At 37.8% G+C, this 24,375-nt stretch overlaps 1 protein-coding gene across 7 annotated transcripts in view; it reads right to left on the bottom strand.

The window, feature by feature from the left end:
• The window catches only part of BDP1 (BDP1 general transcription factor IIIB subunit), a 53,761-nt gene that overhangs the window by 16,770 nt on the left and 12,616 nt on the right, over positions 1–24,375 (bottom strand). For 6 of the 7 annotated variants that reach the window (XR_012626958.1, XM_074855003.1, XM_074855004.1 and 3 more), the window contains 22 exons: positions 23,859–24,140; positions 23,353–23,527; positions 22,211–22,370; positions 19,554–19,630; positions 17,997–18,141; positions 17,753–17,829; positions 17,018–17,162; positions 16,552–16,634; positions 15,196–15,424; positions 14,533–14,720; positions 13,583–13,805; positions 12,875–13,062; positions 12,148–12,358; positions 10,570–10,685; positions 9,631–9,850; positions 8,908–9,095; positions 6,149–6,365; positions 4,962–5,173; positions 3,590–3,983; positions 2,089–2,226; positions 550–648; positions 206–239 (listed from right to left, as the gene is read on the bottom strand). Coding sequence is in view for 6 of the 7 variants with exons in the window: in XM_074855003.1 (XP_074711104.1) it covers positions 206–239; positions 550–648; positions 2,089–2,226; positions 3,590–3,983; positions 4,962–5,173; positions 6,149–6,365; positions 8,908–9,095; positions 9,631–9,850; positions 10,570–10,685; positions 12,148–12,358; positions 12,875–13,062; positions 13,583–13,805; positions 14,533–14,720; positions 15,196–15,424; positions 16,552–16,634; positions 17,018–17,162; positions 17,753–17,829; positions 17,997–18,141; positions 19,554–19,630; positions 22,211–22,370; positions 23,353–23,527; positions 23,859–24,140 (3,801 nt within the window). In the remaining variant the exon portion in view is untranslated. The remainder of the gene's footprint in view (positions 1–205; positions 240–549; positions 649–2,088; positions 2,227–3,589; positions 3,984–4,961; positions 5,174–6,148; positions 6,366–8,907; positions 9,096–9,630; positions 9,851–10,569; positions 10,686–12,147; positions 12,359–12,874; positions 13,063–13,582; positions 13,806–14,532; positions 14,721–15,195; positions 15,425–16,551; positions 16,635–17,017; positions 17,163–17,752; positions 17,830–17,996; positions 18,142–19,553; positions 19,631–22,210; positions 22,371–23,352; positions 23,528–23,858; positions 24,141–24,375) is intronic. The other variant, XM_074855006.1, reaches the window with a different exon arrangement.

Below are 24,375 nucleotides of genomic sequence, written 5' to 3'. Positions count from 1 at the left end.
ACATTGCAACGCTTGGTCTCCATACTTGATTAAGAACAGTTAAGAAAGAAAATGGTTTAAATCTCCTCCAAAACATGAAAGCATCCAGCATCTCATGAGCAGGTTTTTTTGTAAGATATATAAATCTCTGAATTTTCAGGAAGAATAACTACATGTTGGTAGCAAGTTAACAGGAAAGATATGAACAAGACTGTTTCATACCTACCTTTGTCCACCTCTGGATTTTCACGTACAGTTTCCTTAAATAAAAAGAAAAACAGTATCAAAGTTCTACATAAAATGAGTCCACAATTTTAATTTAATCCTTCTGGGTAAATTCCCTGCCCAAAGGTTACCCTGGTTTCAAAGGGTATTTTAAAGGCTGACAATATTTACTTACATAGTTTTCCCATACCTGTGTCCCTCATACCTGTGTGGGACAGGTAAGAGTCTATTAAGCTATACTGTTACAAGCAGACATGGCAACCATACACTGTCCACATAGCTTTGTCCATGCTATAAAACAAAACAAAGAAAACCAGACATTCTTACAGCTATTGCGATACTTACTTTTTCCTTCCTCTGTACCACCAGCTGGACAGATGCACGAGAGAGACTTTCAACATCAGTAGCCACCTGTGCATCTGGTACATTCACAGGTATTTCCAGCTGTAAAATAATTTTTAAAGTACTTCAGTTCATCAGCCCACCAAGAAAATCTGTCAAATGCAAATTTTTATAAGCCACATATACTCACCAGATCTTGAACATGTAGTGGGATCCTTCCCAAAAATCAAGTCTTACATTACATACCTTCTGATTTAGGAAGGCAGCAGTTATATGAACTGGAAGCAGAACTGGTAGTGCTGCTTGTAACTAACTGGAAGCATCAGACAACCTAAAATCTTGTTTTTAGTTGCTTATTACTCCACCAAATCAAGTTACGTGGCTGAGATCTCTCATGGTGGCTGTCTATGTCAAATGGGTGTTAATAGTTTTCACATTTCTTTTGCTTTTTAAGTCTCAACAAAAGAAAAACTGCTCAGCCTTTACAAAGTATGACTAGGGAATAAATCCCATCCACACACAGACACAGAGTCACCCACCATTTTATCTACATTTCTTTTTCTTCTTCAACACTCTCTTTTCACTGAGAACTTCAGATATTTGATATTTTCAGAAACAAGGACATGAAATTTGGCAGAAAGGTTACAATATTTCCAGTCAGGTTCTTATGAAAAACACTGCTTAATCTGGGTAGCTTTCAAAGGCTTGCACTTCTACAGATGCTTTCCACTGATCTATTTAAATTTGACAACAGCTGAGTCCTCTGGTACCTAACCGTATCCTTTACTAGTACTCATGGCTTTATCATCATCCCCACACATAATATATTTCACATCTTTGAAATAAGGGATTCAGCAAAACTTTCTGTACAACTACCTTGCTGTTCATTATTGTTCTAGAGTCTCCCTTGGTGTTTTAACTGAGCTGTACATTCTCTTGCTGTTTCACTCAGAGAAAGAAACAGTGTGATTAATTCAGGAGATAAAAAACCCATCATTTCAATGGGAAAAGAGAGAAAGATGACTAGCAGTAAACAAAAAGAACTGCAGTGAATGGAAAGAAGTAGTGATGAAGATCTAAGGCATGAATAGATCAGGTCAGATAAACAGATTTGGAACAAAGCAAAAAAAAGGAAAAAAAGAGCTGTGAAGACACATTGCTGAGTTAAGACAGGATAGAAAGAACAAAAAAGGCAAATAAGTCATGTTGATTGATAAGGGGGGAAAAAAAATAGAAAAATGTTTAAACCTTTGAGTACAATCCTTTTGATGATACTCCCTTGAAGAGTCCACTGTTCCCAAACCTCAACAGTTCCCTGACGACAAAAAAGCATGCCATTTCCTCTCTATTGACTGGTCTTAGTAGATATGATACCAAGTCTTGCTACAGTTTTACAGTCTCAACTTTTATTGTCGTCTAAGAATACAATTAAAACATAGGCCTGCACTCTAGGCTTTCCAACTCTACAAATGGTCTGTGGAGGAGTCAAAACATACAGCTTTTGAAAAAAATTAACAAAGATGTAGATGGTCTCTCACTGACAGCAGCAGGGACCGAGGCCCATGGATGTGTCCATGCCAGACAGAGCAGGAATATCTCTGAATGGACCGCAGCCCATGGAGGACCCACGATGGAGCATGGGCAAGGAGTGAAGTCCACTGTAATGTCAAACTCCACAGCCTGAATCAAAGGGACAAGGGATGGAGTTTTTAATGGATATATAAACTTTTTTTAACCCATTATTTGAGTTCTATGCTATAGTAAGGACTATAGCAAGAACAACATAAATCAAGGGAACACAAGCCTCAAGAAACCAGGCAAGTCCAGTGGTGACCAAACTGAGCTGGTTTTGGTGCCCAAAAACTCAAAACAAAATACCACCTCTCCTTAGCAACCACATAATAGATGGAGCCCAATGCATGGACTTCACTCAAAGGACATTTGGTGGACACTTTAAGGGGGTGGTCCACAGACCAAGGGAATGACATCCATGTATATATCAAAGGACAGGAAGAGAAGCTATGGTTAATAAGGATGTATTGGATAGTGTAGGGCTTGAGCATGACAAATGGCATGAAATAAAGGGTGAAGATTATACTGGGCATGTCTGGGATAAAGTCAATTTTCTTCACAGCAGCCCACATGGTGCTGTGTTTTGGATTTATGACAACAGTGTTGATAATACACCAGTGGTTTTGCTATTGCTGAACAGTGCTTGCACAATGCCAAAGCTTTTGTTTTCCTACTCTACCCCAGCAAGGAGGCTGGGGGTGGGCAAGAAGCCACAAGAGCACACAGCTGGGACAGCTGACCAAACTGAACGACAGGATATTTCATGTCATGTTCATCAATAAAAGCTCAGGGAAAGGAAGAGGAAGAGAACGGCATTTGTGGTTGTGGCATTTGTTTTCTAGAGTAAGTCTTATGAAGGCTGAGGCCCTGCTTTCCAGGAAGTGGCCTGCCCACGGAAAGCAGTGAATAAATTCCTTATTTTGCCTTGCTTTCACATGCAGCTTCTGCTTCACCTATTGAACTGTCTTTATATCAATCCATAAGTCTTCTTATCATCCTTCTATTTTCTCCTTGTCCAAAAGGAGATGGGAGTGAGCAAGAAGCTCTGCGTGTGCCTGGCTGCGGTCAGGGTCAGTCCATCACACTGTTGAAGTGTCTTCGTGAGAGGGACTCGGAAACATCTCCCTTATTCCCATATTTCCTAATATTCAAATGTAAAATTGAAATGCTCCATTTGTGCCATCTTGGGCCCCAAAACACATAGTAAGCATAGCAGACTGTGCCTACATTCAATCCCAACAAGCTGGTGAGCATCCTGCAGACCTATATAGTTTGTAAATATAACGAGACCTTAGACTGAGGTCACATTCTGTTCAAACCCAAGTATATGTGCCAAGTAACATCCCTGCTACTCTCAATGTCATTCTTAATGAATTGGGATAAAACCCAAGTACTGGGAGACAGAATTATAATAAAAGCTGTTTAAACAATTGTAACAAAAGTACACATGCAGAAGCCAGCTACATGATACCTCCTCCATGGTTTCCTCTATCTGAACAGGAGTAGGCTTTGGAGATCGAAGACCTATAGGAACAAACACTGGAGCTTTGTTTACTTCATCCGGTGCAAAGCATTGATCTTCATCATCAGGCTGAAAGTCATCTGCCTCCTCCTCCTCCTCCTCCTCTTGAGAGGCCCGGAGGGTCACCAAGGTTATCTTTGAACTTCTGTGCTCCTTCTCAGATTTCTTTTTATGTGTAGTTTTCAAACTTTTGCCTCTAGTAACACTCAATTTAACTTCTTGCCTTTGATTCCCCTTCTCACTGCAATCAGCCTCACATTCAGAGGCAGAAAAAGCAGCAGTTCTTAGCTCCAAGGTATGTTTTGGCAGTGCTATCCGTTTTGATGACCTTCTGGACTGCCTTCTAAAATACAGAACAAAAACACGATTAAACACCAGTGAAATCCAAGGCATTCCGAAGAAAGGGGTACCACAAATTGAATCAAACTCAATGAATGAAAACAGATCATTGTGACCAACAAAACAATCTATTTACTGCCTAACGTATAGTGACAAAAATACCATTTACCATTTAATCAGAAATCCTAATTTCTTCATGTATGCACAAAGTACTGATTGTAAATATGAATGAAGCAGTTTCAGAGTGTTGGAAAGCTGCACAATTAGATTTAAGATACAGAGTCCTTCGACTAGAAAAGCATGAATTAATTTTCATTTTGAGGAATATGGGAGTCACATGCTTTTGACATCATGTGAACATTTACAGTTCTCTTTTGCTAAAGCTATACTAGGAGCCCTGAACTATGATACTTTAGTTGATCAGACTAATGTCTAGAAACTAGAACTGCTAGATGGTAATTAGTTATCTGATCTGGTTTCTCAGACAGCAATCTCTTCAATAATCATCTGCTTACTGTTCCCACCCTCAAAACGACGAGCATGACCACTCTGGGTATCAAAAGTGATTCCAAACTTCCCCTCAAAAACATCCTCCTTGGTAAACTGGTGGGGAGAGGAAACAAATAGCAGCAGACAACACTACCAGCACTGAGTTTGTTTAGGTTAATCCCACAATCCCTGTACCCCCAATACGGGTACTTCGAAGTCCTCCCCTTTAAAACAGGAATTCCTGTTTAAATCAAAGGTGGACCCTGGGACGGGTCACTGGGAGTGCTGGCTGTGTTCATTTTATGAGAGTGCAGGCAGGGTAAGAGACATAGGGATGGTTATCTGCATGCATGTGGTAGAGTTCAAATGGAAGACACAAGGACTGACATCCTGCATGCACTCACATACTGTAGAGCTCTGGCTAATAATTAGTTTTTAAAACAAGAGCTAAAACCAATCAGTTGAGCTTACAAGCCAAAATTAGTTGTTTTACCTTGTGAGATTGTCTGAATTCTTTTCCTGAGAGGCAGAAAGCTGAGAATCATCTTCTCGTTCTACTTGACTCTCTGACGGTATCTCTGGAGAATGGAGTCTACTATCCTGCCTGATTCTTTTATAAGATGTTTCTTCAACAGAGTCTGTAAAATTGTGTTTTCTTGTAGCCTCTGAGGAGGATGCAGCTTCCACTGTGTTACTAGAGTTTTGCTGAACAGAGGAGATATTGCTACCGTATTAAGCGCCAAACATTTTTAACTGGTTTTGGTGACAAGAACATTTAAAGAACTATGTTTAAGGTTCTTGAAAACATGCTCAGCTATCATCTCAGACAGCTTAGGACATTTTTCCCCATTTTCTTTAATTTTGGGCCCTCTAGCAGAAGTGTCATTAGATGGTATTATCTATGATGTCTAAGTTTCCAATGCTGCTGCTAGTTAATAGACCATGACCATGCTCAACTTATCAAGAGCAGCAGCTCTTCAGAAGCTGGAAAAATGAATCATTTTCTAAAACTACCTATTAATTTAAAAAACAATTTGAGGGAAAGAAAATTACTTTTTCTGCCCTAGGAACAAACTAGGAAGAAAAAACCACCATAGTTTACAGGGCAGCATTTAAATATTATTCAAAACACACACACACCCAGAAACAAATCCCAGAACATACTGGCTAAAACATGTTAACTTAAAGTAGCGTTCCATCTAGAAAATAAGGAACACCAGACAAAGTTGATTCAGGTATTGCAACTTTAGACAGATGGCATTAGCCTAGGCTAAGTTAGGCCTGTTGAACTAATTTAAGAAGAACGTCTGAACTCTGTTCACCTACGTTTCAACTTACAAGTATACTTATATGGATTTTAGGTAGTATCTGATGTTACAGACAGCTGCTTTAATTTCCATTGTTCAATGAATAACAGACATTAATTGGTAACAATGTTAACATGCATTAATGATAATGGAGACTTCTGACCATATAAACTGTAAACCTTAAGACAACAGTGTACATTAAGTATGTTTTTAAGATTTTAAGTCCATTTATCCAGCATTAATTTCTCCTCACTATTCGAAATAAAGAATCATATTAACCTTTGCCAGCCATATACTGGATTTCTGTGCCATTATGTTTCTAAACACAAGAATTGAGGTATAAATTGGCTCAAACTACGTGATCAGCACTTACCATTGATACACCTGTTTTTTCTAACACCAAACATTCTTCTGCATTTCTATTCTCAGCCTTGTCCTCTTCTCTGTTTTCATCTTCTTCAGGATAATCTCTTTTTCTAGTAACTCTCATTAGGTTTGGCTTTGAGTTCCAGTGGGGTTCCCTCACTTGATGCAAAGGTTTTGTATCACTCTGTTTACTTTCTTCTCCAGAAGAGAATTTATCATTGGACCTACAAAAATATTTTTCAACTTTCACTTCTCAGGAACTACAAAATACACTCCAGAAGCCTGGCTTACTATCAAATACTAAGTTCATTTCTACCTGGAAGTACTACTAAAGTGTCCTGCATTTTTATTTGTTTAGTTGATGAATTTAAAACAAACAAACAAACAAAAAAACCCCCAAGAAATGCGAAAACGTAAAAAAATGCGAAAAGGGAGAAATTTGCTTTTCTCCAGTAGCAGACTTTTCTGATGACTTTTCGAAAAATCTTGGAAGGAAAGCAACATTACGATGTCAGGTAGAACAGAAAGTTTCAGCTATACTACCATAGGTTCCCCAAATTAAGCAACCATAGGAACATTATATTCATTAATTCCAGTACTTAAGGTACTACTGCTTTTGAACAGGATGAAAATTCTTACATCTGTTCAAGCACATCCAGATCGGTAAGACAGAAATCTTAGACTTTTAAAATCCTGTCTCGGGAAAAGGTAAGAAGGAGGATCCAGGGAACTACAGGCCAATCAGCCTCACCTCGGTCCCTGGGACAGTAATGGAACAACCAGCCCTGGAAACCACTTCCAGACACACGAAAAACAAGGTAACTTGGAGTAGTCAGCATGGATTCACAATGGGAAAGTCATGCTTAATCAACTTGATAACTTTTTACAATGAAAGGATTGGTTCGATAGATGAAGGGAGAGCAGTAGGTAGCGTCTACCTTGACTTCAGTAAGGCTTCTAACACGCTCCCCCAACATCCTCACAGGGAAGCTTATGAAGTATGGGCTGGATGAGTACACAAGGAAGTCCACTGAAAACTGAATGAATGGCCAGGCTCAGAGGTTGGTGATCAGTGTCACAAACTTTAGCTGGAAGCCAGTAACTAGGAGAGTACCCTAGGAGTCAGTACTGTGTCCAATCCTGTTCAACATCTTCGTTAATGATCTGGATGATGGGGCAGGTTGTACCCTCAGCAAGTTCACAAATGACACAAAACTGGGAGTGGCTGATACACCAGAGCATCATGCTGCTATCCCGAGGGACCTGGACAGGCTGAAGAAATTGGCTAACAGGAACCTCCTGAACTTTAACAATGGGAAGTGCAAAGTCCTGCACCTGGGGAGGAACAATCCCAGGCACTGGGGGCCACCCAGCTGGAAAGCAGCTTTGCAGAAAAGAACCTGGACATCCTGGTGGACACCAAGATAAACATGAGCCAGCAATGTGCCCCAGCTGCAAAATAGGCTTACAGTATGCTGAGCTGCCTTAGGAGAAGCATTGCCAGCAGGTTGAGGGAGGTGATCTCTACCGCCTATTCAGTGCTGGTGAGGCCACACCTGGAGTACTGTACCAGAGCAGCCCAAACTGGCCACAAGAGAAGCATGGACACACTGAATGGAGTCCAGAAAAGAGCTATCAAAGATGAAGGGACAGAAGCATCTCTCCTGTGATAAAAGGCTGAAAAGAGTGGGGACAGTTCAGCCTGGAGAAAGAGAAGACTTGGTGGGAGCGGGTGGGGAAATCTCAATGTATATAAATACCTGAAGGGAAGGTGTAAAGATAGATGGAGCCAGACTCTTGTTAGTGGTGCCCAGTGACAGGACAAGAGGCAATGGGCACAAAATGAAACCTAAAGAGACTGTGGAGTCTCCATCCCTGGCAATATTGAAAAGCCATCTAGACATGGTATTGGGCACCCAGTTCTAGGTGACCCTGCTTGAGCAGGGGGCTTGGACCAGATGACCTCCAGAGGTCCCTTCCAACCTCAACCATTCTGTGATTCTGTGAAATTCCACCATCACAGAAGCCAAGAAGACTGTAAGGTAAGGCCCTTGTCATGTTAGCACGAAGACTCTGGGATATGATTTCAATGTAAGTCATGGAACAGATTTTAAGCAGAGGCTCAGAGACAGATGGGAATCAGAAACTAATTTCAGAAAACAGCAGATGTAAGTTGATTTGAGGCTGCTCTCTATTAGCTAAGATTGAGCAAAAAGGTAGCTTATAACATAACCCAGAACTGTTACATGTAAATGGGACTGCCTCATGCTGCACATACATTAAAAGCATCACTTCCAACCAAAGAACCAGGACATTGCACATCATTGTATGAACTTCTGCTGGAAAGAAAAAGTGAAGAGACTCAGAAGACATCTTGGACAGCAAGTTCATTTTATGTTACTCCACCTACTACTTCTCAATTATAAGTGAGTGCAAATGGAACTGCTCATTCTTCCAATGGTCCACATTCATAGTGCACTGTACCCTAAGAATGTATTACTGAGAAATGCAGACAGCTAAACTCTGATTACTGGCTTCTACCCTCACCTGCAAGATATCTTCTAAAAAGGAAAACAAACTTGAGAACTCTCTTAAAAACTCTTCTGTTACCTAAGGATGCCACCTAGTGACCTTCACAGCATGTAGAATGTAACAACTAGCACAGCTCAGAGCCTACACTTCAAAAAGCAAGTGCTGTATGAAAACAACTGGACAAATACACAAAGTTTTTAAAGAGCTTTTTTACTTTGTCAAAAGGAACTTTACCTTTCTATGGTATCCTGAATGCTTCCTACAGCATCTGTAGATAGATGTTCTTCTTGCTCTCCCTTGCTGTGGCAGTTAGGTGATTTTTTAGAGGAACAGAATGTTTCTGACTTCATACTTTTTGGATTTATGTCTAGGTGGTCATTCTTGGCCGTATTCTCCACAGACAACAATATTTCCATGTTATCCTTAGGTTTGAGGAAAAAAAAAAACCAACAACATTAGCACAAAATATATCACCTGTAAAAGAAAGCATTGCAAGTTAATCAAGATGTTAACCTGAGACAAAACTTCCCTTAAAAGCTTTCAAGTATTTTATGGCACCCATGACTGTTCCTTGTTCCTTTAGAGAAGGTTATTTATATAATGAAAACAGATACTATAACCAGTACACTCTTCCATTAGCAACACCAAGGAGTACAGAAGAAACCCAGCAACAGAAATATGGCATGCAGGTTCAATGTATCATTAACATGACTGAAATTTCAAAGTTTACGTGAAGACTTTAGATTTGTTAACAGAAGTCTATATATTATCAATGTGTCATTAACAGAATTTTAGAAGATCTCATATTAGGATACAAATATCAAACAAGAATGTAATTCTTACTAGTCCAAAATTAATTTATGCATTTAAAACAGCTTATTTGGATGTCTTAAAAACAGCTGGTGTGGAACAAAGCATCAGAAAGTATAGTCAGAAACATCTGAACAGAATTCTCACTTTTGAGTAAAGACATTCATCAGATTCTTCTGCCACAGGCAGATTCTCTCCTTTATTTGCTTCTTCCTCAACTGGAGCAGCAAGTTTTTGTGCCACTTGAGATTCTTTTTCACTATATGCTCTTTCTAGGTTTGGTCTAGTTCTCAGAGATCCATTCCTTATGAATTGTCCTGGTTTCAGAGCACTCCGCATGCTTTCTTGGGAAGTGTTTTTTTCAGCACTAGTGAATTTAAAGCAAACAACCAAACCAAACAAACAAAAACAAAACAAAAAAATATGTCACTTGACTTTGGTTGGGGTGGGTGGAAAGCAATTCTGCATTCCTTAAGTTTTGAATCAACACTTATACAAGAGGGTTAGAGACTGATATACTGTTCTGTTTAAAATCAAGAAAACTATCTTTTCAAATACATATTTCTCATTTGGGGCATTTATGGTAAACATGTGAGAAGGAATAACAAGATTTTTAACATCAAGAAAAAAGTTGTGCTGGTAACCATACCAACAAAGTATCTGCAGTCTAATACATGCTTAAGATCTTATTTTAAGAAGAGCAGCAGTAAAATAGAAGAGCACACCGGGATCAATAAAAGACAAATCTCTGACATTTTGCAAAACCTGTATTTGTTACATGTATGATTGCTGTATATACAAATACAAACCAAGTAAAATAAAAACTTGGTCAGAAAGATCTATGAGCTCATACAGATCAAGTATATACCAGATAAACAATGACAAGTAGCTCAGCTCAACTGAAAATATGCTCTGAAAGCACAGGAAGAAGCTGTCTGTAGGCATTGAAAATTAAACACTGGAGAGACAGGTAACAAGGAACAAAAAAAAAAAAAACAAAACCAAAACAAACACACTTGCAAAGGTATCTCATTACACACCAGATGAAAGCTTTTCAAATGCAATTTTGCTAAACTCTAACCTCACCTGCTTTGTTCACACAATATGTTTTCAGAAATACAGGGCACCTGAGGTGCCTCTTGTGGTTCCTGCTCCTCTTCGCTCAATACATCTGCTTGACACAATACAGCTTCATTTTCATCCTTTAATTTGCAATAAAAAAAAAGCATGAAGAAAAAGAGAATCAAGCAAGTTTTTAAAACAACTGTGTATTTTATTAAAAAGTATAAGCTACTGGTCTTTGTGCTATTTTCCCAATATGAACCAAGAAAAGAATCATCTTATATTTATTGAGGGTAATCTCCCTGTGCACATAAATCAATTTATAGGCAAGCAAGAACATAAGTCGTCTTAGTCCTGGGCAAGAGTCAGGCTCTTAAATACTATATGCACCTCAGCATTAGGGGTAACACCTATTTAGCATTCAATCAACTCTCTATTACATGGAGCACTATGGGAACAAAATACTTTGGCAAATGGAAAAATCTTTGAAAACTGGACACTGCACAGACACACCCAAGCTACTGTAACATAACCTCAGATTCAGAAGGGCTTATTAGTTTTACTTCTGTATTTGCCACTCTGGTTCCACAAAGAAGCCACTCAAACACATCCCTCACTTCAGGTCTGACAGCTTTATTAGTACAGAGGATCATCAGACCTGCTGTGGTTCTACAGATTTGCACAGCACACAGCAGATGTACATGGGTCGTCTACAGGCCACAGGTCTAAAATAGCCAAAGCTGAACCAGATACAATCATCTCATGTAGGGCTGAGCTGACACTGTGACACAGAGAGAGACTACAGATGCAGTGCACTAGTACTCCTCTCTGAGAATGCATCACACAAGTACTCCCAGCTAGCTCTACAGACGTTCAAGAACAAAATCAGCTATAACCACTCTAAAAAAGATGAGTCACTCTTACAAAGCTTAGCTATGCTTGAGATCTAAGGTAAGTCTACAGAGACATACCTACATTCATCACATGACTCATAAACAACCTACAGAAGGGTTATAGAGAGTTTGTCATACTACAATGACTTCCAAGGATTTCAATGTTTTACAGTGCCTAGTAAAGTATCTGTGGGGATACACAGTGTAGGTGAATGACTCAATTTACCTGTGCAAAGTAGAGGAGTGTCAGGCACTCTAGTTGTGAAGTCGGTCAGAGCTCAAAGTAGTAAGAACTTAGCTATTAAAAAAGTATCTCCTTCCTTCTCTTGATACTATATACTAGATTCCTCAACACAGACTTGATTCATCCAAACAGGAAAGGTGAGCAAAAAAGCTAATTTTTATGTATTGCAATATAAACCACATTTTTATTCTAGAGTTTATCTTAAATGTGCATAATCCTTTTTTCTATCATGCAATTCAATCAAAATCAGATCTTGATTTTCCAGATGAGGTTAATAGTACAAGTTGTAGACTTCACTGATGTCATACCTGCAACACCTCAATATACCAGGGTTTGGGAATCATGTTCATCTAATATGGTGTCTCAGCTTCAAGAAATGCAACTTAAATGTTCTAATTTAACTTCATAAAATAGAACATACATCTAGGAACCACAATTTTGAAGCCAAAGCATTTATTAACTTACAATAACAGTATTGGCAGACTCATCTTTTTGCAGTAAGAACTGCTCTGCTTCAGGCTTTTTCTCCCTCTCATTTTCTGATATTTGTAATTCCTTCTTTCCAACAGCTCTCAACAAGTTTGGCTTGTACCTCTGGAACCTGCTCCGCACTAACTGGACAGGTTGAAGAGATGTTTGTTTACTTTCTCCTTCAGTGGCATTTTTGCTGGCAATGCTAAGTCAGACAGAAAAAAAATTAATCTGAAACTTAATACAAAAGCATGCCATTAACAAACACAGGTTCATTATATTTTCATATAAAAAACAACTGAGTTTTTAAAAGAAACCATGTAAAGGTAAAGTTCTGCTGAGTTTAAGTTACAAAACTTTAAGCAAAAATTTGAAAGCACTGGTCTCCTAACCACTTCTACAACACAATTAACTAACCTACTTACTGTCTGCTTATTACTATAAAGCAATTTTCACACTGTTTCTCTGATAAGCAAATTAGTATTCCTCCGTTTACATGAAATTAAACTAGTGTTTCAGACGATGAATGAATGCTCATTAATGCTTGGCATAGAAGTAACTGGAATTTTAGTACCACAAGTGTCAAAACTATGAGAACTGAGATTTTGTTCAGTACTTTTATTAGATTTTCTTTGTCAGTTAGCAATCCATTGGCACAATGACTTCCTTTTAAAATACTTTCATTGTTACAGTCAAGAAACAAAAGTAGCTAAGCCCTTACCCTGCATTAGTAGTTGAAGTGCCATCTTGGTTAATTTCAGGCAGACAAAACTTGAGCTCACCATCCTTTGGTCTTGAAAATGTCTCTGAGGACTTACAACTTGGCCTTTCAGAAGCCTGTTGAGAGCCAAGTGACTTCTCCTTTCCTAAGGATTCCAATGGTTGCAGGACTTCACATTTTCCTGCTTTCTGAAAAATGTAAACACAAGAACCAGGAAAGGTCATGATTCTAAACCAAAAGGAGACATTATGATGTCCACAAAGTTCAGTACTAATCACTCTCTGAAGTGTTTCCTGCAAAAACCCCTCTGACACTGCTCGCTAATAATTTCCTAGTCTTTCCAGGACAAACACACATTTGTTTCTTTTAAAGAAAGTAGCTTGAAATCTAGATTTCTTCTTTGCCATTGTCTATTAATACTTTTCTTTCTTAACTATCAATTCTACAAGGCCACCTCAGGTCAAAAAACACATCTGGATACATAAGAGACATAGAATGGATGTAGTGAGAGACATAGAATGGATGTAGTGAGAGACATAGAATGGATGTAATTTTTGCTCTTATATGAACAGGAGATTTCAGGTAGAAAATTTCAGCTTTTGAAAAAAAAAAATTTCAAAAAAGATTAACTTTGTAGTTTCTAAAACATCAGTATGTCATTTCACAAACCCAAAAGCTCAAATATAACTAAAGAAAAAAGTGCCTCACGTCTGTATCATGAAGGATGCTACATTCACTGTCATGCTGTGTCAAACTTTCTTCCTTGTTGGTATCTTTCTGTGATACACCTTTATTGTTTACATCCAGCACTTCCTTTCTATTAGTTGTCATTCTTAAATTTGGCTTGGGTCTCTGGAATCGACTCCTGAGCAGTCGAGATGGAGATGATGATACAACAGTTTTCTCCTCTTCCTTTTGAGGATCAGACTCCCTACAAAAACAAATAAAGGAACAATCAAAGGCATGGGACAACAGTGGTCCTCCAAATCATGCATGACATACTTGCATGTAGCTCTCCAATACAGTAGCCAAGTATAAAAATCCTTAGCTTTCTTAAGAGCAATAACAGAGTTACTGACATTGTGAAAAAAGATCCAATAAAAGCACATTGATCATCACTAAAAATCTGTGTACCTTATAAACAGGTGAGCAAAGAGAAGTTAAAAAAAGGTGCCATTTCAGAACTCCAACTTCCAGTCACACTTTGTGAGAAATATAAACATTTTACAAATGCCTCTGTCTAATCATGTTTAAAACTATCCAGAAGATTTACAGTGCAGTTGTTGTTTTTTTTTTTAAAGGACACTTTAACAGAAAACCAAACCCTATACTCAAGGATTTACATGAGCATATATGGATGCACTGTTGGGAACAACATGGAGAAGATAACCACAGGAACTGAGCATCAGAAAAATGTATTTATTTGAAAACTGGGCTCAGAGTCTAAAGATCAAATTAACATCCATCAGCATATAAATTTAGTGCTTTCAAGCTCTTGGGGTTTTGTTTGTATAAGTCTAGTATTGTCTTGATTAAACATTTCATTATAGATATAAGACTTGTTACTAATGCTGGAGTTGAACGTAGAAGTGTAGAATAGCTAGAGATATTGATGGTTTTGAATCATCCCTTCTCTCCATTTAAAAAAATAACCTTACCGTGTACTGAAATCTGAAACCTGTTTCAAGACATCTGACAATCCCTTTTCATTTTCATAGCCTCCTGCTTCCAAGGACTTTTTTTGGGAACACTGCCTTGTATGTATTGAGTTCATCTCAGAATTTGTAGAAACATCCCCTTCTAACATCACATTGCATAGCTGAATGTCTTCATGAACAGTCACATCCTAAAAGGAATAAAAATTTCACTCTATTAAGATGAAAGATTTGCTCAACCCTTCTTTTAGAAGAGCACGGGGTAAATAAAAGTTTTAGTATTTCTTACAAAAACACTTAAAAAGATCTCTCTTGCTTACTGTGCATCCAACTAATGTCAGTAGGTACTTTAAAAGTAAAAATTTGTTATTTTTCTATATACTATCTAAAGCGATCTCTTTACCAAGAGACCTTTTTAATCTGCACTTCTCTTTTCAGATATTTCACAAATAACACAACAAAGTGAGATATAATCCATCTATTCATGGAAAACCCAAGCACAAGCATGAGGAAATTTTATGACAATTCAGTTTATTCTGAAAGAATAAACAAATTGTGCAAAGGCTATGGTTACAAGTTATGTGGTATGTATCTAGATCTTTGTTAAAGGCTTCTACTTAGGATCCAGCAAAACAATGTACCTAAGCAACTGCTCAAGAAACTTACTTTTTTGAGGCTTGGATCATTGTTTTCATCTGTATGGTGTATCACACCTTTCTCTGCTTCTCCATCTTCAGTCTTCTCTTCAGGATCCTTTTCATCTGTCAGGTCTTTTTGCCTTGCAACAGTTCTTCCCAGATTTGGTTTTGGTCTCTGCACTCTGCCTCTCTTTAGAGATGTTGGTTTCAGCACTCTCTGTTTGCAGTCTTCTTGTAAACTAGATGCTTTATTACACCTGGAAAAATACATAAGATCCATAAGTACATACCACATCTGAAAGTGGAAGGAGTCTCAGAGAAGTAATTTTTGTTTTCCCTTTTTTTTTTTCCAACAGTTATTAACATACACTTACCTAAAATGGAGCTGTGCATTCCTAACTTCATGAAACAATAAAGTTAGAAGTGTACCTGCTAGAGACTGAAAAGGTACCTGTTGAGTTTATACATTTGCCCTGTTCTTTTCCCACTGGAGACAGGATACCACATTAGACAGACCTTTTTCTGACCCATAATGGCTCTTGTATTCCTATCTGGTCTAAAGCCAGAATTTAATGGAGGGTCAAAAATCACAAACATTCAGAAAATATGTAATTTCATAATCTTACTGGAGGGAAAAGTATCAGATGCGTATTATTACAACTGTCTGATGCTTCTATGCCTTTTTACCCTTAACACCAAGTTACACAGCATGTTAATGAAACAAATAACTGCTAAAGTATTTTTCTGGCAGATTATCAAACCCAGGTTATCTCTGTCCATCCTCTTCATCCACCTCCCCTTTAAAAATAAAAGTTTGGGCATTTTTTTTTCTTCTGGGTTTTTTTTTTTGTTTTGGATGGGTTGGGTTTTTTAAACCATCTCTCCTGTAAAATGTAGTCCTCCTTTTACACTACAGCTGCCTTTTTTCCACTGAAGAGAAATACAAGAAACAATCCTTAATTAGCATGTGCACTAAACTGCCCACATGTTGGAATTTTTTCTCCTAATACTAGACTCCTAAAACTTAACTACACTTTAAAAACAAACACTTATTCCTATTGTTTAAATACCTAACCACTGAAGCTGATGCATTTCAGTACTAAAATCTAGTGGGGAAGGCTTGTTTTAGTTTTCAAGGGTCTAACTTTCCAGGTTTTCTTCAGCATTTATCATGACATCCCATTTAAAAGCACTGCTTTAAAACTAAAAATTTTTAATCTGTTTCATGCATTAAAAAAGATTCTTATTCTTCTCCCAATTTCTGTCTCACTGGCAAGTTTCTGAAGAAACATCTGTGAGTACCACACGATGTAATACTACCAGAAGTGAGAGGGATGGCAAATTGCTGGAAAGCAGCACATGTCTTCAATTTTTACATACTTACTGAGACACTGTCTCCAAGACTTTATCATCTTTTTCTGCAGCATCCTCACTGGTAGCATCAGACCTATTACTTTGGTCAGTGTTCTGAATAGAAACAGAACATTAAGACATTAACTCTCAAAGTACAACATTACCTAACAGACCACATAACTGTGCATAACAGGATACAAAATGGATTGCTTACAACAGACACAGCCAATTACAGAGTACATTTCACATAGTCAGAAAGGTGCAGTAAAATCTAGATCAAACAACTAAAGTTGCATTCACTGCAGGACATGAAAGATAACTGGCATCTACTGTTTGTGTGACAAGCTCACACTTAGCTGAGGCCTCACTGTCACAAAATCACACTGTCACTGCAGGTTAAGTGACTGATACCTGGTTATACACAGGGGAAAAAAAAAGAAAATAATCATTGCTGTTGCATCCAGCAGCTTTTTAGCTAACACATTATCTCCAGTTACCTTTTCAGATTTCCCCTTAGGCTGTGGATCATTTCCTGCATCTTTTTCAAGCTCCTTCCTTCCAGATGCTCCTGTAACATTAGGCTTAAATCTCTGTCGACATCCTCTAACTATTGCTTTTCCAATTACAGTTTTTTCAGGTTCTCTGCAGAAAGGATCCATAACAGTGACATTTACTCCATAATATTCAACTCTATGTAATATCCAATAACTTGCACAGCTTTCTTTACTGGAATTGGGTTCTCTTCAGAAGGATTTGTACAAACTTATGCAAGTTTCCTCACATGAGAGCCAAACTTTTAGTCTTACAGAGTGTGGAAACTCAATTTATTTACCTATTAAAAAGGTATGAAGTTATCACACAGGGGAGGAACTTAACTAGACTGCATACCGTAACTGCTTCTGCAAGTGTCAGAAGCAGAGACGTTAGCTGGCAACTGAGGGTGGAAGGCAGGCAGACCCATAGTTATCAATTGCCCATCCTTCCCCCTCACAAATTCCAAGCATAGCTGGTATTTCATAAAGTAATGCTTTCCTCAACTTCACAGAAAAGCAGCACATATATTCTACCATAGTATTACTTGACATCATCCAAGAAAATGCCAAAGTCAAATTTAAGATTTATATTAAAACTTCACAATTACTGTTGTCTTCTTATAAGAGCACTATAAAGAATAAATTAACAATTATGGTTGGTTAATTCCAGGAGACTGGAAAAGCAGTCTCAATACTTACTCAGATTTAGTATCCAAATCTGTGTTCTCTACTTCTGTGGTTTCATTTCTACTTCTTCTACTGTCTTCCTCAGAGCACTGTAATTGAGGCAAGGAATATTATTCTTGGACAAGCGTGCAGATACCTCAGAAGCAATTCTCAGAATACTACTTATTAGATTGTAGCTGGTCCACAGTATCATCATTGATAAAAACAGATACAGCATCAAGAGTATAGCATATTAACCTATGTTTCTCTTTCTGACCTTTTCATCTGCATTCACAAGGTCTGGAGAGGAAGATTTGAGCTGCTTTTTCTCTTGGGTTGCTGCTTCCCTCCTTGCAGATGATCTCATTAAATTGGGTTTAGGTCTTTGCAAGCGCCCTCTGTCTGCTGACTTCTCAGTTTTCCTTAAGATATAAGATATTATTACCAAAGAGAAACTTAAAGTCCTATATGGTCCAAGATGTATTTCAAGAGCACCACAGACAGAGTGGGTAATGCAGCAAGACAATAAATTTAAAAAATTATATTACATCTTCCTGGTATTAGAAGATATGCTACTACTTAATGCAAAGAGTGTCAAATAAACCTTAATAACTTTGCTGGCTTCCAGTGGAATCTACTTACAATATTTGAAGTAAGTGTTTCTTGCTGTTAAATAAATAGGAATACCTCTTCCAGGGGTTCATAATTGATGTCAGTGTGAACAGGCATATCGATTTCAATAGAAACAATAGAAATCTGCTCCCAAGTACAGCAGATTTGCTTTATATACAAAATTTTGCATCTGTCTCTCCTGTCCTTCCACCTTCTTTCAAATCTCACTCACAGAACTATAAATCGCTGTTTTCAAACACCTTGTCCTACTACCAACATCCATACATTATTGAAGAATGGGGTACATACATCAATCTCTGTGCCCTTAACCATTGCAATAGCATGTCCCAGGATTCACACACTGTTTGAGACAGCCCTACATCTTATCACTCATCTTCAGATTGGGACTACTACCTTTTCTTAAATTTTTCCTAGGACAGGACAAATAAAACTTCGACAACCTTTACCATAAGAGTAAGCTGCCCTTCAATAAGGGAAAGACAGAGAATGAAAAACAATTTAGTGTTAACTAGTAGGACACCCCTAAATCACTTTTGAAAAATTGTATCATGGAAAAGGAAGTCATTGATTGCAAAAAAATGGAAACTTTAGGCACAATTTGTTTTAACACCACTGCTCAGTTACAGCAGTAACTGTAAAAACAGTCACAATGGTTAACTTCATAAAGGAGCGCAGGTAAGACAGAGACACCTGGGAGTATCTTTTAAAGAGGTGTGTCTCAACTTAAGACTCCTGCCCTGACTTCCAAAGAGCAACAGTTTCCAATTACAAAGGTATTAATATACCATACACACAATGTGTACAGCTAATAAGCTCTGATGGACAACTGTGAATTTCAAAAAATACAATGAGGCCCTTTTATTAAAAAAAAAAAAAAAGAAAATCAACTTTCACAACCAAGGTTCACCCACAGAATGGCAGAACTTCAGAGAAATGTCTTGCTCTTGATGACTGTAGAGGGGCTAGCTTTTTTCTAAGCTTAGTTAAGTCTTCTTATTCCCATCTAACGTTTTAAATCTTAGTCAAAGCATTGCTCCACAGTGGTCAAAGTTTTTATCAAAAAAATTCACTGAATATGGAAAAAAATTTATCTTGATCTACCATCTAGTCCAACCTACTACAGCCAATCAGAATTATATCCAAATTAAATAAATGCAGGTTTAGCTCAAGTACCACTGCAAGGTAAAATAATTCTACTTACATGATTACAGACTGAGAATCACTTTCTGATCCACACTGTTTTTCATCTGGTCTATGTAAGTCATGTGTGTCTTTGTTCTGAGCAAGGAAAAGAAAATAATGCCATAGAAAAGAAACAATAAACACAGAAGAACTCTTTGCTGTAATATAAAGAAAAGCAGAAAGAACAAGATTCACAGAATGGTTGAGGTTGGAAGGGACCTCTGGAGGTCATCTGGTCCAAGCCCCCTGCTCAAGCAGGGTCACCTAGAACTGGGTGCCCAATACCATGTCTAGATGGCTTTTCAATATTGCCAGGGATGGAGACTCCACAGTCTCTTTAGGTTTCATTTTGTGCCCATTGCCTCTTGTCCTGTCACTGGGCACCACTAACAAGAGTCTGGCTCCATCTATCTTTACACCTTCCCTTCAGGTATTTATATACATTGAGATTTCCCCACCCGCTCCCACCAAGTCTTCTCTTTCTCCAGGCTGAACTGTCCCCACTCTTTTCAGCCTTTTATCACAGGAGAGATGCTTCTGTCCCTTCATCTTTGATAGCTCTTTTCTGGACTCCATTCAGTGTGTCCATGCTTCTCTTGTGGCCAGTTTGGGCTGCTCTGGTACAGTACTCCAGGTGTGGCCTCACCAGCACTGAATAGGCGGTAGAGATCACCTCCCTCAACCTGCTGGCAGTGCTTCTCCTAAGGCAGCTCAGCATACTGTAAGCCTATTTTGCAGCTGGGGCACATTGCTGGCTCATGTTTATCTTGGTGTCCACCAGGATGTCCAGGTTCTTTTCTGCAAAGCTGCTTTCCAGCTGGGTGGCCCCCAGTGCCTGGGATTGTTCCTCCCCAGGTGCAGGACTTTGCACTTCCCATTGTTAAAGTTCAGGAGGTTCCTGTCAGCTCATGTCTTTGTTTATTAATTGTACAAAGGTGATAACAGACTCCTTAAGCAGTATCAGCTATCACTACTTCACAGGTCTAGTATTTAAATTATTCTCCTAGAGAGCACTGACCATCAGTCAAAATGAAAAAAAAAAATTGACAATATAGCAAACTAATCACAATTACAGCAAAGATTTTATGGAATCTATTTAGTGAATTAAGGTAAAAGCCTACTGCATAAAAACATTATTTCTCTACTTTATTTACCTCTTCAATAATATTAATAGAATCATGTTTCACATCACTGGTTGGCTGAGTATTTCTAGTTGTAGGTCAGTGATTATGTTTACATATTTTTAAAGTAAATTAACCACAGCAGAGAGAAACAGAACTAACATAAAAGCTCTTTTGAAATTACCAGTTTTAGAGATTATTATGCCTTTTTCTCTTGTCAAACAGCCATAATTAATCAGGCAGAAAGCTTAGCTATCCAGGCTACTAACCCCACTATAACAGGCTGGTGTATATAGCACATTGCCCTGTCCAGCTCACTGATTTTTATAAATAGTGTTCTAACGAATATCAGGAGACTGTGTTGTTATAACATTTCCAACTACAGGCATTCAGTATTTGCAAAGACCTTAAGTAGAGCTGATTTTCCATTATGACATTATTTTAGGTAACAATCTAAAATAAAGGCCAAAGGACAAATAATTTACCCATCACATTAGGGAACCACCAACACTTAGAATTTCCTAACCTCTCACCCCAGACTTTAGCCATAAGATCATTCTTTGTCTTAGAAAGCACAAGATACAGTAATTCATTCCCCCTCAGCATAAGTCGTTAAACAGTATGATACTAAGTTCCAAAAATGACAATGATACAAGGATAGAAGGATGATCAGAGGAATGGAACTTTCTCTATATGAGGAGAAATGTAAGATTAGGATTCCTTGGTTTGAAAATTGTTGGAGAGAGGAAAAAGTGGCATTATAAACAAGAGTAGCCTGGAGAAGACGAACAGGAACATAAGAATGGAAGTACAGTGCCTATTAAACTACCAGACATCAGGCTTAAAACAATCCAAAGAATACATTTTTCATATTAAGTGAATAATTAAAGGAATGAACTCTCAGCTGTAGTACACAATTTACCACAAAGATACAGACAGATGCAAAAAAGCAGCTAGACAAACTCATGAGTAAGAGGTGCATCAAGGACTTCAAAAGAAACCAGACACAATCTCAGGAAGCTTCTAAACTGCTGGACCTGATTAGAACACACCCAAAGAAAGATGATTTAATCTTGGTCCAGTTTCTTATATCTTTCCTGATACACCTCATGGCAGCCAGTAACAGTGGACAAGAGTTTATACAGGTTTTCATTCTGAGGCAACAGAGACAACCCAATGCTCATCCTGCTTAAATCCATTTCCAACAACACACTAGTAAATATACACCAGTAAATCTTGCTCCAAGGTTTTACTGTTATTGTATTGTTTCACTTCTGAATACTTGAACTGTTCAGCTGTTGAAACTGTCTGTGAGATAAGCCAAGCATGCACAGTATACTCTCTGAATAAATTTAGTATAACAGACAACCCATTAAAGCCAGCCAAATTGATAGTATTTAAATTTTGGTGATGTTCTCAGGCTTGTTGCCTTTTTTTCACCTAGTGGTAAAAACATCACAAAAACAATCAAAAAACAGCTTTGATCTACAAAAACACTTTTATTGGTAAAGAGGAAGATCTTAAGAAGTAAGAACTACATCAAAAATAAAAATACCTTGGTTTCTCTAGTTTCTTCAGGTTGTCCTTCTTTGCTTCTAATCTTTGAAACCAGTAACTCTGAAATCTGGCTCTCCTGTGATGTACCATCTCCAATAACTAGGGTTCTCAGTTTAGCAGATTCTATTTCTAGTACAACATAATTGCTATCTTCAAAGCTGAAATCAATAAAAGCACACAAAAATTGTATTAGTGTATTGTAATGAAAAAGCTATTATTTACAGATAGATCAAGTTGCATAGAAAAATTATGCAATTTTGACATTAAATAATTACATGTGTTTGAAAGAATCTGACAAGTTTAGTGATATTTGCAGGATGAGCTTTAAAACTTTAAAAAAACGCTGCTATTACAAGATGACATTAAAATCCCATTAAAAAAATAGATAGCTTTTTAAAACAGACTTTACTAATATAAACACTGTATGCAGAAGCTTTTTTCCCCTAATCTTCTGTAACAATCTGTCTTGAGTTCAAGGACAAAATACTGTTCCTTTATATGCTTCCAATGAGGTATTAAAGCACATGAAAGTTTCTGGAAATCTGTATGGAATAACAAACAATTACAATACAGCTAAATACAACAACCCAAAATTCTGAAGTAGCACTAACAGCTTCATAATGACTTTTTAGATTTACCACTTTCTTATATAACGTTTAATAAAACATTCACTTTCTAGTAAAAGAATGCCCAAAATTGAAATCAAAAGCTTGCCTCCCACCCAGGTTCTGCACAAATAAAGTCCAAGCAACTTTCCTTCCCCACAAGAACCACCTTACCAGAAACAGATACAAATTCCAAGTGTATAGCAACACTACTTAGCAGCATTACCAAGCAGTGCTTTGAGAGAAATCTTAGGAGTTAGGATAAGACAATAGTCCACAAACACTCTTAAAAAAAAAGTGAAAGCACTTTTGCATGGGATTTTAGTATTAATGTAAACTAATTTTGCAAGGGAAGCCCATCAGGGCAGAAAACATACTGAGAGTGTAAATTAAAAACAGGTTACTAAAACACAGCACAGTCCTCAGAAGCCAAAAACCTGCCCATTCTGTGCCAGTTAACATACTGGTAAGCATGAACAAATAAAACCAGCATACTACTTTTTATTCTGCCTAAGCTTTTCACTGTAAACATTACCTGCATAAATTGACATCATTTCCTCTCTCCATTATGTCATCCACCAGTAAACAGGACTCTGATCTCTCTCCCTCTGTAGCAGCAGTCTCATCTTGTTTTCCTTCAATAACACTATCCAATTCTTCTCTACAGGTAGTATGACCATCAGTGTGTGCACCACATACCACATTTTTCCCTGTCAATGAATAAGAATGAATCCAATTTGGACATTCTGGGCATCATCTTAGAATTCCAATTCTCAAATCCTACAGTGAAGCAAGATTTAATTTAATACAAAAAAATCCCAGTAGAAAATTCCCAAGTACTAAGATTTAAGAGAACTGTTCTCAAATAAAATAAAATGTTTAGATTTAGTATGAAAGCTGATTTTGAAAGGCATTGTTCCACAACCTCCCAAGGCAGATCAGTGATAGAAACCAAAACCCAAGTTCTCATTTTTAAGTTTAAAGTGTCTTTATATAAAATTTATATTTGAATGTCTGAAAGTGAGCTTTTTTGCCTCTTACTTTTCTTAGAGGATTTCCCTTCTGCAGTTTTTGAAGGGACAGCCATTTCTTCTGGAAGATTCTCTACTTCCTGTTCAGGATCATCTTTTCTCTTCTTCTTTCTCTTCTTTTTTGCTAATGTTGGCTCTAATGCAACCTGTTCTTCTGCCTGTTCAGAAATGCCTAAAGATTCTTCATTTTCTTTCTCAGCTATCACAGAATCTGCTTCTGTTTCTGCATCAGAAATTCTGGCTTCCTGAAGATCATCTTGATCATTAGCAGCTTCTGTGCTGGCAGCTTTTGCTATTGAAAGAATATGGTTCCTGGTTAATAGACTAGTGGAGTATTAGGAACCACAAATCACAAAGATATTTCCACTAGCAACATCCTGTGAATTCATACATCACTGCCAATATACTGTCAGGTGTATGAGCAGAACCATGAAAAGTCAGTTACTGACTCCGCAGAAAAGCTTCAGCATAGATAAACTTTAACACTAAATGCAAAACATATTCTGTACATGGGACAACACCAGGGT

The sequence above is a fragment of the Strix uralensis genome, chromosome Z (assembly GCF_047716275.1).
Source record: "Strix uralensis isolate ZFMK-TIS-50842 chromosome Z, bStrUra1, whole genome shotgun sequence".
NCBI lineage: Eukaryota > Metazoa > Chordata > Aves > Strigiformes > Strigidae > Strix > Strix uralensis.
The sequence above is the reverse complement of the archived record's forward strand: the minus strand, read 5'-3'. Positions and strand labels throughout refer to the sequence as shown.